This window comes from Lissotriton helveticus, chromosome 6 (genome assembly GCF_964261635.1).
Source record: "Lissotriton helveticus chromosome 6, aLisHel1.1, whole genome shotgun sequence".
NCBI lineage: Eukaryota > Metazoa > Chordata > Amphibia > Caudata > Salamandridae > Lissotriton > Lissotriton helveticus.
The window spans coordinates 1,384,342,321-1,384,354,439 of NC_136067.1; the positions used below are offsets into that span (position 1 = coordinate 1,384,342,321).

At 50.1% G+C, this 12,119-nt stretch overlaps 1 protein-coding gene across 3 annotated transcripts in view; it reads left to right on the top strand.

Annotated features, from left to right (window-relative positions):
• CDK19 (cyclin dependent kinase 19) overlaps positions 1-11,889 on the top strand; it is a 1,513,666-nt gene extending 1,501,777 nt beyond the window's left edge. For all 3 annotated transcript variants that reach the window (XM_078649167.1, XM_078649166.1, XM_078649165.1), the window contains one exon: positions 11,221-11,889. In XM_078649167.1, the coding sequence (XP_078505293.1) occupies positions 11,221-11,349 (129 nt within the window). In that variant the 3' untranslated portion in view covers positions 11,350-11,889. The remainder of the gene's footprint in view (positions 1-11,220) is intronic.
• Positions 11,890-12,119: the final 230 nt, after the last annotated feature.

The window sequence follows — 12,119 nt, forward strand, 5'->3', positions numbered from 1 at the left end:
CAGGAACAGCCAGCATATTGCGGAAACACCTGCACTGTCTTTAAAGCCTGCTGTCACGTTTCCCAATGTTGTGTTCAGTCAACATCAGTTTGCTTGCGGAGAATTCTTATACCTAATATTTAAAATGACGCGCCTCAACAACATGACTTTATTATAGATAGAAAATGCATCTCGTTCCCCCTAACCACCCCCATCCTTTGATGCAGCGGTTAACCTCTAGCGAGAAAAGTGAAACTATGTGGTATTGTTAGAAATGGGATTTATTGGTAGCTGAGATGTGCGTCAAGGCAAGGCAAAAACCACTACTCTAGTCAGGATAAGGGAGTTACAATCCTAAAATAACTCCTGCTCACCCCTTTGGTAGCTTGGCACGAGCAGTCAGGCTTATCTTAGAGGCAGTGTGTAAAGCATTTGCTCATAACCAACAGTAATACAGTGTAAGCACTACAAAAGGACACCACACCAGTTTAGAAAACATCCAATATTTTATTATACTTAAATTAAAACAAGACCAAATACGATAAAAATCCACAATACAGTACTTTAGAAATAGTTAATTCGCAAGATGTCTTTAAGTTGCAAAAATACGTTGAAAACACAGTTTGTACGAGTCGGAAGCTCAGTCCGAGCCTACCGAGATGCTGAAAACAGTCTTGCAGTTCCAGCTGACCGCGTCACTACGGGCCAGCAACAGCGTGAACAGACTCGTTAACAGTACCTATCTTAGGGCGGCTCACACGGAGGTGGGGGTCGGTCTTGGCATCCGTTGCGGTTATGGTGCCAGGAGAAAGCAGTACAGGGCGCAGTGTCCTCTCAATGCAGTGCAGGCAGCGGTTCAGTGACGATCATGCAGACGGTGTCGGTGAGACCAAGGCTTGCGGTACAGGGAGAGACGGTGCTCGATGCGGTGCTAGCAGGCTGCGATGCAAGCGACAGAGCCGGCTGGCGGGAATTGCCGCTGGCCGAGCCGGACAGCTGTGCGTGACGAGGCGGTCACGGGTGTCGAGCCAGCGGCGTCCGTGTCGGTGAGACCAGGCCAGCAAAGTGAAGCGAGGGGTGCGGGCTGTGGTGTCCTCTCGATACGGTGCAGGCAGTGGCTCGTGACGATCGTGCAGATGGCGTCAGTGAGACCAAGGCTTGCGGTGCAGGGCAAGACAGTGCGGTCTGCGGTGCCTTCAGGACACAAGGCCAGTGACGGAGTCGGTGACATAGTCGGTCGCGGTTCCCTCTTCTCTGTGGCAACTGAAACAGCTGTTCCAGGAGCGGTACCCAGAGGTTGGTGAAGTCTTTGCAGTCCCTGGGACTTCTGAACATGAGGCCAGCTTGGTTTCAGGCCCCTGGAGATACTCAGCACAAGTAGAGGAAGTTCAGTCCAGTCCTTTCACTGCTCAAGGCAGAAGGAGCAGCTGCAGGCCAACCCAACACAGCATAGGGACAGTACTCCTCCTGGCAGCTCTTCCAGGTCTTCTTCTTGGCAGGTTCCTTGATTGCAGCGAGTTGTGGGACACCCCCGCGCCGCACGGCCACCAGCTGCTGCGTGTGCCCCTGTGCTGTGCCCTCTGCCTCGCTGCCTGCCTAGCTGCCGGCTGACCCTGCTGTCGTTTGCTCTGTTCTGTTTTTCCATTCATTTGTGCTTGTTTTATTTTTCTTAGTTTCTGCCCGTGTCAAGCGTTCTTTGAGTGTCATTTGTGCTTGTTTTTATCTTTCTTAGTCTTTGCCCGTGTTAAGCGTTTTGACTGTAATTTGTGCTTGTTTTTCTTAGTTTCTGGCCGTCCTCCGTCCTGTTTCCCGCCTCCCTCGCCGCCCCCCGCTTCCCGCCACCACCGCCGACCCCGCCCCTTTTTTCCTTCTGTTCCCTCCCCGCTCCCGCCTCCCAGCTGCCCCGCCCACCCGCGCACTTCGCCTTAAATGGTGACCGTGCGAACGCGCAGCGTTGACGCGCAGTGGGCGCGCCGATTGTGCGCCGAAGGCGCGCCAAAGGTAAGCCCGTCTGCGCCCGTCCACGCCTGGACCGCGCCCAGTGCCAGGACCCCTGGCCCCCACCGACGGAAGCCGACCCGACGAACCTACACCGCCGCCGAGCTCATCGCACTCAACACCGGCCGCATCCCAGGATGTCATCGAGCCGCCCCGAAGAACACCCACGGACCCTTCAGCTGCCACGCCTGCAAGTTCACCTGCATCCGGACCTTCCCTGCACCAGCCAAGCCGAACACCAGCAGCAACCACCTCAAGTGCATCCTGCTCAACACCCGCTCCGTCCACAGACACGCCGTAGAACTCTGGAACCTCCTCGACACCACCGCCCCTGACGTTGCCTTCCTCACCGAGACCTGGATGAACGCCTCCTCAGCCCCCGACATCGCCATCGCCATCCCAGAGGGCTACAAGATCGTCCGGAGGGACCGCAACGCCAACCAGACGGGAGGAGGCATCGCCATCATCCACAGAGACACCATCCGCATCACAACCAACACCGACGACACCCTAACCACCGCTGAACACCTGCACTTCCAGATCCACACCAACCCGAACACCACCCTCAGAGGCACCCTGATCTACCGACCCCCGGGGCCACGCACACGATTCAGCGAGGACATCGCCGACTTCGTCAGCCCGCATGCCCTCCCCTCCGCCGACTACATCCTCCTGGGGGACCTCAACTTCCACCTGGAGAACAACAGCGACCGCAACACCATCAGCCTGCTCGACAACCTCGCCAACCTCGGACTCAAGCAGCTGGTGTCCACCCCCACCCACCTCGCCGGACACACACTCGACGCCGTCTTCTCATCCAGCAAAGACGTCACCTTCAGCCACGCAACAGGACTCCACTGGACGGACCACAGCTGCGTCCACTTCACCTTCAGAAGAACGACGATCCACCACCACCAGCAACAGGTTGCCCGAAGAAGCTGGAACAAGATCACAGCCGACCAGCTCACCGCTTCCCTGAGCCAGCACCCTCCCGCCAGCTCAGCGAACCCCAGCCAGGCCGCCGACAACCTCACGAAGTGGATCAACAACTGCGCGGACGAACTCGCCCCTCTGAGAACCCCACCCAGCAGACCCTGCAGCAGAAAAACACCATGGTTCACCGACGAACTCAAGAGCTCCAAGAAGAACTGTCGAGCCCTCGAGAAAGTCTGGAGAAGGGAACCAACTACGGACAACATGACCACCCTCAAGCTCGCCACCCGGAAACACCACCAACTGATCCGCGCCACCAAGAAAAATACATACAAGGACCGACTGGACAACAACGCACACAACTGCAAGGAACTCTTCAACATCGTGAAAGAGCTCTCCAACCCCAACGCCGGAAACAATGACATCACCCCGTCGCAAGACCTCTGCAACTCCCTCGCGTCCTACTTCCACAACAAGATCACGGACATACACAACAGCTTCAGCAACCAACCAACGCAAGCCACAACCGCAACAACGCCACCCACCACCACCCTCCGCACCTGGACTCCGATCAGCACCGAAGACACCATCCGCACAATGAACTCCATCCATTCCGGATCTCCGACTGACCCCTGCCCTCACCACGTCTTCAACAAGGCCGACGCTGTCATCGCACCCCACCTGCGGGACATCATCAACACCTCCTTCGACACCGCCACCTTCCCTGAGAGCTGGAAGCACGCCGAACTCAGCGCTCTTCTCAAGAAACCCACAGCAGACCCCACCGACCTCAAGAACTACCGTCCCATCTCGCTCCTCCCGTTCCCGGCCAAAGTCATCGAGAAGACCGTCAACAAACAGCTGGCCGCCTTCCTCGAGACAAATGGATCCCTCGACCCCTCACAGTCGGGCTTCCGAGCGAACCACAGCACCGAGACCGCCCTCATCGCTGCCACCGATGACATTCGAACTCTGATGGACAACGGAGAAACAGCGGCCCTCATCCTCCTGGACCTCTCCGCGGCTTTCGACACTGTCTGCCACCGCACCCTAGTACAGCGCCTCGGCAACATCGGAATCCAGGACAAGGCACTGGAATGGATCACCTCCTTCCTCGACGGAAGAACACAGAGAGTCCGCCTACCACCGTACAAGTCAGAGGCCACCAAAGTCATCTGTGGCGTCCCTCAAGGATCCTCACTGAGCCCCACCCTCTTCAACGTCTACATGAGCCCCCTCGCGGCCATCGCACGCCAACACAACCTCAACATAATCTCCTACGCCGACGACACCCAGCTGATCCTCTCCCTGACCAACGACCCCGCCACCGCCAGAGCCAACCTGCACGAAGGGATGAGAGATGTAGCCGAATGGATGACGACCAGCCGCCTGAAACTGAACTCGGACAAGACGGAGGTCCTCATCCTGGGCTCCTCGCCCTCCACCTGGGACGACTCCTGGTGGCCCCCCGCCCTGGGCACCGCACCCAAACCGACGGACCACGCACGCAACCTGGGCTTCATCCTGGACTCCTCCCTCTCCATGACCAGACAAGTAAACGCCGTCTCCTCGTCCTGCTTCAACATCCTGCGCATGCTACGTAAGATCTTCCGGTGGATCCCCACCGAGACGAGGCAGACGGTCACCCAGGCCCTCGTCACCAGCCGACTGGACTACGGCAACGCCCTCTACGCCGGAACCACCGCCAAGCTCCAGAAGAGACTCCAGCGGATCCAGAACGCCTCGGCCAGACTCATCCTCGACATCCCCCGACGCAGCCACATCTCCGGACACCTTAGAGATCTGCACTGGCTCCCGATCAACAAGAGAATCACCTTCCGTCTCCTCACCCACGCGCACAAAGCCCTACACGACCAAGGCCCGAGCTACCTCAACAACCGGATCAACTTCTACACTCCCAAGCGCCTCCTCAGATCCACCAACCACGCCCTCGCCGCCGTCCCCCGCATCCGAAGAGCGACAACAGGAGGAAGGTCCTTCTCCTACCTGGCCACCAAGACCTGGAACTCACTCCCGACCGACCTGCGCCTGACCCAAGACCACCTCTCCTTCAGGAAGAAGCTCAAGACCTGGCTGTTCGAGCAGTAACGGCACCCCCCTCCCACCCAGCGCCTTGAGACCCTACGGGTGAGTAGTGCGCTCTATAAATGACCTGATTGATTGATTGATTCTAAACTCTTGGGGTCTGGTCCCAATATTTATACAAGCAATTCCTTTGTCTTCTGAAGGCAGAGGGGCCTGGGCCTAGTTCAAACCAGTTTTGGGTGCATCCTGCCAGTGGGCACCTTCTTGCTTTGTCAGTGTGTGCTAGGGTCCTGAGACACACCACAGGAGGTGGAGTCAGCATTGTGGAAGCAAGGCACAGTCCTATTCAGGCCCAGGTGCTACTCCTCCCACCCATCTATGAGCAGATAGGTCTATTCAGCCCTGTGCTGACTCACCCTGTCTCCTGGAGTCTCCACCAGCCCCTGTCACTCACAAACCAGACAGACAATAAACAAGCTAGCAGAGGCAGGCTGGATGGTTAGGTCCAAAAATACCCACTTTCTAAAAGTGGTATTTTCAAACACAGAATGTTAAAACCAACTTCACTAAAATATGTATTTTATCATTCTGAGATCAGGCATACTAACCTCTAATTTCTACCATGTTCCCTGGGTCAGTTAGGATTATAGGATGTTATAATCAAACTGCCCACTTTGACCTATGGGGAACAGATAGCCTTGCAATAGTGAAAAAAGAAGTAGGCTGTAATTCACTATCAGAACATGGCACACACACCAGGGCATGTCCTACCTTTCTCATACAATGCACCCTGCTCAGGTGGGTACCTTGGGCCTCCCTTAAGGGTGACTCACATGTAGAAAAGGGAAGGTTTAGGGACCTGCAAGTGTGTGCACTTGCCAAGTCGACATGGCAGCCCCAGGCTGCGCACAGGCTCTGCATTGGCAGGCCAGAGTTACACTTTACAGTCTGTTTGCGTGGGTGGCACAATCCAGTGCTGCAGCCCATCAACAGGATTTGATTTATAGGCCCTGGCACTAGTAGTGCGCTTTACTAGGGACTGACACATACATCTAATAGGCCAATCATGGAAACACCAATCCATAACACATTTTATACAGGAGCACGTGCACTTTACCACTCGACAGCAGTGAGGAAAGTGCGCTGAATCATTACACTAGCAAAAACAGAGTCAAAAACAGGAGGTCAGAAAGCAAAACCTCAGGGGAAACACTCCAAAAAATGCCAAGTCTAACAGGTATGAACCACGACATGCCTACATAACAACTGCAAAGTGGTGGAGAAGGGGGCGTGGCCTCTGTCCACCTCTCAGCAATCCCTCTTGCTAGGGCTTACTGGAGATATCAAGTAGGCTACTTGGCTCCTAAGGACCCCCAGCAGCGAAGGGGACTTTAATCCCCATCCAAGAGCGCGCTAAGAGGCGCTTTTGCAGAGTGGTGGGCAAAGGGGGTGTGGCCTTCTATCGGAACTTAGCAATCCTGCTGTGTGTGGGACTTACTGGAGGTAATAGGAGGGGTACTTGGCCCCCAAAGATGCCCTTGAGGGCCAACTACTCCTCCTGTTACCTCCGGTAAGTCCCACGCAGTGGGATTGCTAAGAGATCTTCAGAGGCCATGCCCCCTTTCTCTACCACTCTGCAAACGCGCCTCTTGGCACACTATGGGTTGGGGGATGAAGTCCAATTTACTCCTAAGGGACTTTGGGGGGCACAAAGCCCTCCTGTAAGTCGTACACTTCGGAATTCCTGAGCACTGGTCGGAAGCCCAGCACCCTTTCTCCACCACTCTGCAAACGCGACTACCAGTTAAAGAAGCATTCGTAATGTAATAGGTCTTGCATTTCCAAGAGTTAGAGCTATTAGTGTTGTAATGTTTGAGATGTCATCAGAGATGTCACTGGCCATGTCATGAATGATGTAATATGTGACATCATCAGCAGTGCATTGCGGGGGTGAGAGTTATAGTGGATGAATGTCATTACATCGCATACCAATACTACGCATGCCATTACAGCACGGGTATTACTACGCGATGTCAATGACAACGACATGCCATTACATCACAAACGTTTACCACGACTATGCCTTTACCACGCATGCCATTACAACACAAAGGCATGCGTGGTAAAGCTATACTCGTGCTAAAAGTTTGTACGGTAAGTGACTACCCTAACCCTGCACAACCCTCCCCCGACCCCAGTCCTCTCTCTACAATAACACTACACCACCCTGCACAACCCCCCGACACTAACCTAAAACACTACACTACACACACACTACAACACTACCCTAAGCCCTAATGCACGACACAAACACTACACTACCCTAAACCCTAAAACGCTACACTACAAAAACACTACAACACTACCCTAAAACACTACACTACACTACAACACTACCCTAAACCCTAAAACACTACACTACACAAACACTACACTACCCAAAACCCTAATGAACTACACTACACAAACACTATAACACTACCCTAAACCCGAAAACACTACACAAACACTACAACACTACCCTAAACCCGAAAACATTACACAAACACTACAACACTACCCTAAAACACTACACTACACAAACACCCTAAACTACCTTAAACGTAAAACACAACCCCACACAACACAAACATTACAACACTACTTTGACACTACCCTAAACCCTACAAAAGTAACCCCCACCCCAAGCGCAATCCCCCTTACCTCTCTTTCCTCGTGGTACCTCTCCAGCGTCACCGTCTCCACTCCCGGTTCCTGCTTCCAGCGTCCTCTGAGGGGCGGTGCACGTTGTTGTGAGGAAACAGCCTCAGTTTCCTCACAACGACGTTGATAGCCATTACATCGTGCACGCGATGTAATGGTATGCTTAGTAAACGCTACGCATTGTTACATCGCATGCGTTGTAACGCGTGCGATGTAATGGCTACGCATGGTAAAAACCGCGTAGTAATGGCTGTTTCCCGTTATGGTTAGCTCAACTAACTATATTATTTATGTATCCAGGGCAACGAAAGGCCCCAGGCACACTCCAGATATTCCTCAATTACAGCTCTGCTGAGGGAGGCTTGGGCGTTAGACCAGATGGAACACCAGAGTAACAGAGGAGCTAGCTTAATACAATCTTCAACAACCGACAGCCCGCAGGGGTCTCCAGCCAGTAGCTTGTGAGCTACTGTAGCGCTCCAGCTACCTCTGACTAGTGCACCTCTGTGTACACCAGCTTATTAAATTAGATAGCTTTTGCTTGCTTGAATTAATATACATATAAAAAAATTGAGATTATAGAACATTAATAATATTAGTAGCTCTCAATGTGTTTATTTGAACATAAGTTGCTCGCAGTACACAAAAGGTTGGCGACTCCTAAGCCAAGCTCCTCATGCACCTTAATAATACTACTGGTGGGGGGACACGCTAAGAGCTTACGTAGCACCCTGTTTTCTTCCAACTGCAGGTTGCCATATTTGAGCAACCCCAGATCCCAGCATCATAAGTTAAAACAGGAACACATCTGCAATTATAGATCTTGAGAAGCAGGTGAATGGGCGTATTCCTTATACTTGCAGAGACTTTAAAAATGTACCCAGTGGCACATTTAAAGCTGTATTGATCTTCGCGGTCCTGGGAACCAAAACCGGCCCTGGCAAAGGGCTCAACCATCCCCCCCAAACAGGCGGGGCTTTGAGGGTGCTGCCGAGCTCTTTGCCAGGGCCGGTTTTCTGCCGATTTTGTTACAGGGACAATTTTGCAGCTATGCTGCAAAAACGGCCCTGTAACAAAAAGTGCCCCCAGGGGCCCAAAACCGGCCCCCACCGGCGCGGCGCACCAGGGGATTGCCCGGTGCCCGCTACGGCCAGTCCGGCCCTGCTGGGGTAACACATAACGTTTTAGATCTATCATTTTCCAGGTTGAGGCCCTCCATGAAGTTGACAAAGCTATTGATAAGAACCTTCTTCCCATTAGAAGTTCTGCCCTGTAAAACGGTATCATCAGCATAAAGTAGTGCCAGCAATATCTTAGCCTTAATTTTGGGGACATCGGCGCCTAAGCATACTAAGGCTGTCTTCTAGCTTATTCATGTATTTATCCCTGTTTTTCACATAGCTCACCTGGCCTGGACATTCAGGTGCCGCTCTCTCAGGAATTGCACTAACCCCTTCTCCACGTCCTTTTCAATCATAAGATCCCACATCTTGGATCTGTTACCGCTTTCAAAGGCGCAAGTCAGATCCATAAATGCGAGGTGAACAACACCTCGCTTAAGCAGTTTTACTTGCTGTTTGTTACTGGTCTAGTAGTAGTCATTGGATTAGATATTTCTGTTGCTTGCAAGGGCATCATTGATTCCTGCTCTGATTTTTGCCTTATACTCCAAGCCCTTGGAAGAGGAAACTCATCACTGTACCATTTATTTATGCCATCCTATTAAAACAGAAACAGAGTGTGTCCTGTTAGACCTCCCATCCACCACTTCTGAAAAGTTCTTTACTGATGCCACTGAGTCCCTGCACTAAAAGTGTGATCACACATGCACCTTAGGAAAGCCATCTGTGCTCTCAGTGGTGCCAGCCCCAATAATTTGTCATGTAGCCTCGGGTATAAAAAGAAAGAGACAATCCTGTTTTATGCCATCATATTAGAAGACAGTGTGTGTAAATTAGTCCTAGGTGGAGTTCGCAGAGTTCCACTACGCGGATCTATGCCAAGTCTCCAAAAAACTCAGTCGCGATACGCAGAGTTGCACAGGCGTAGGAATGCGTTAGGTTGCACTGTTCACACTGATTTTTATCAACCAGTGTTTGTCCAGTGCCGAAAATCAGCACTAACTGCATCATGTGCAGTGCAAGAGGGCGCTGCTTCTTTCTGCAGCTCGAGTAGATGTTCGAATATCACAAAATTTCTCTCATTGACCAACAGTTTTTCAGATATACCAGTGACAAAAGATTGCTATATTAAAGTTTTAATGTTTTTTGGTTTTATAACATAAAAAGATTTTTAAATAGAAAATCACTTTTTTTCATTTTAAGAGTTCATTTTTTACAACACAACACATTATATCATTGGTACATTTCTTTTATAACCATGATAATTGTGGAACAAAATCCTAAAAATAAATACATGTACAATGATATTACTCAACGTCCTCCTGATTGCATACCGACACAGTCACTCCAATCATACAAAGACATACACTCCCATACAGCTACCAACATACAATATCTGAAAATGATAGAGGATAATGGTCAGGAAAAAAAGGCAAGAATGTTTTTCTCCTGCCAACATTACGGGTCTCAAACCAAGGAGAATTTGAGACTCGGTACTGGGTCGACGCGCGTTTCGGTGGGATGCGTGTGTTAGACACCACCTTCCTCAGGACCACTGCAGATATGACAAAATATCAGGGGAAAATTCACAAGTCCGTCCCAGAAAGCAGAACAAGATACAAGTTGCGATAAGTGTCTGTTAGATATTCACATGAACGTCAGTACAATAACCCAGAATTGAGTAGAGAAAAGTATATGGCTGGATTACTGGTTCAAATCGCTTCTCCAATAATTATGGGTGACAGGGGGAAAAAGGGCTCATCATGTAAACCGTTAGCATAGTAACTTCTTTCCTCCTTGCATCTAATTTGGTAAAATTCGTATAGAAATGATGATAAGTAGAAGCTACCGTATATCTCTTCTTAATGGCCGCAACGTCCACTATCCCTGCTGTTCAAGTAGATGTTCTACTCGAGCAGCAGCTTCCTTAATGCGAACGGAAGGTTTCGCAATGCTAGCGGTAGTGGATATCCGCGACCACCTGCATTAAGAAATCTCGCCTGGAGGTGGTCTGGAGTAAGATTTTCCTTGCTCGTGCTCACCAACTTAACATTGGTGCTGAGTTTTTCGAACTCCGCGTACTACACATTGTGGGAAAAACTGCGAGCGGAATGGAATTTCACACCAAAGCCTTGTGTAAAAGAGGATTACTGATGTCTCCCACGCAATGTGACATGAATCAAATGCTCCTGTTAGCTGCTGTGGGATTGAACTACCTACATTCTTGGTTTCCAAACAAAGGTATGAAGATTTTCCGCCACTAACCCCTAGTGTAAACTAAGTACAGAGTGATTTCCTAGGCTAATACTGTACCGTTTCACAATGTATTATTTGTGACATGAATGCTACTGTTATTTCTGGTCTTTCTTCACAATTGGAAATGGTTTTAGTGTACATGAGTGTTCAGACTGCTTCTTAGTTGTATTTTTCTTTTTTGCAGCACCCAGGTTCACGTCTAAGTTACCAGAACAATGTCCAAGGAACTTCTCAGTCCCAGGGCACACTGGGCTACTCTACGTCATCTCAGCAGCAGAGCTCTCAGTATCACTCATCCTCACACAGGTACTGAAGAGCAGAGTATGTCTCCGGATTAACTCCCAGTGAAGGACCGTCATCAACAACTCTAGCAATACACACTGACAGGAAACACAGAACCAAAAAGTACAGAGAAGAAGCAAAAACAAAAAGAGATGTAAATATGCATTCAAATCTCACTAAGGAAATATCGACCAGAGATTTTGTTTTGAAGACTGTCTTCCACTTCGTGACCATCTAAGAGATTCTTGAAAAGGCCTCTCTTGCTTACTTCCTCAATTTCTTTTATGTTACTTTACTTCTCTTTCTAGGTTTTTTGTGGCCACTCCTTTGGATTGCTGTGAATTTCCAAAAGCACTTAAGTTCGAGGCAGTCTCTAAGGGTAGCTGCTACGCTCTCGCTATAACCATGGTGAAGATATAATTCATCATAGCTTGCTTTCTGAGATTGAAACCCTTTTATTTATGTAAATATCAAATCCAAAGCGAGTGGGTGTAGTATTTGTGGGTAGTATGTACAAAGTACTCATTCACTTAGAAATATGTATGACAAGATTTGTATTATATCAGGAAAATAGTTTAAGTAGTAACAGACAGCAGAAGAGGTTCTAAGTTAAAGATGTTCTAACTTTTTTATTAGAGCTAAGCTCTGGCTAATTTTTATTTGAGTTTTTCACTCAAAAGTCATAATTTCTGTGTTGTTTGTAATGTCGATGTAAATCCATCATGTTGTGGAGCTGGGTTTGGCTGATGACTTCATACATATACCACAGTGCACGTGCTAGCAGCCTTTGCTGGTGCATAG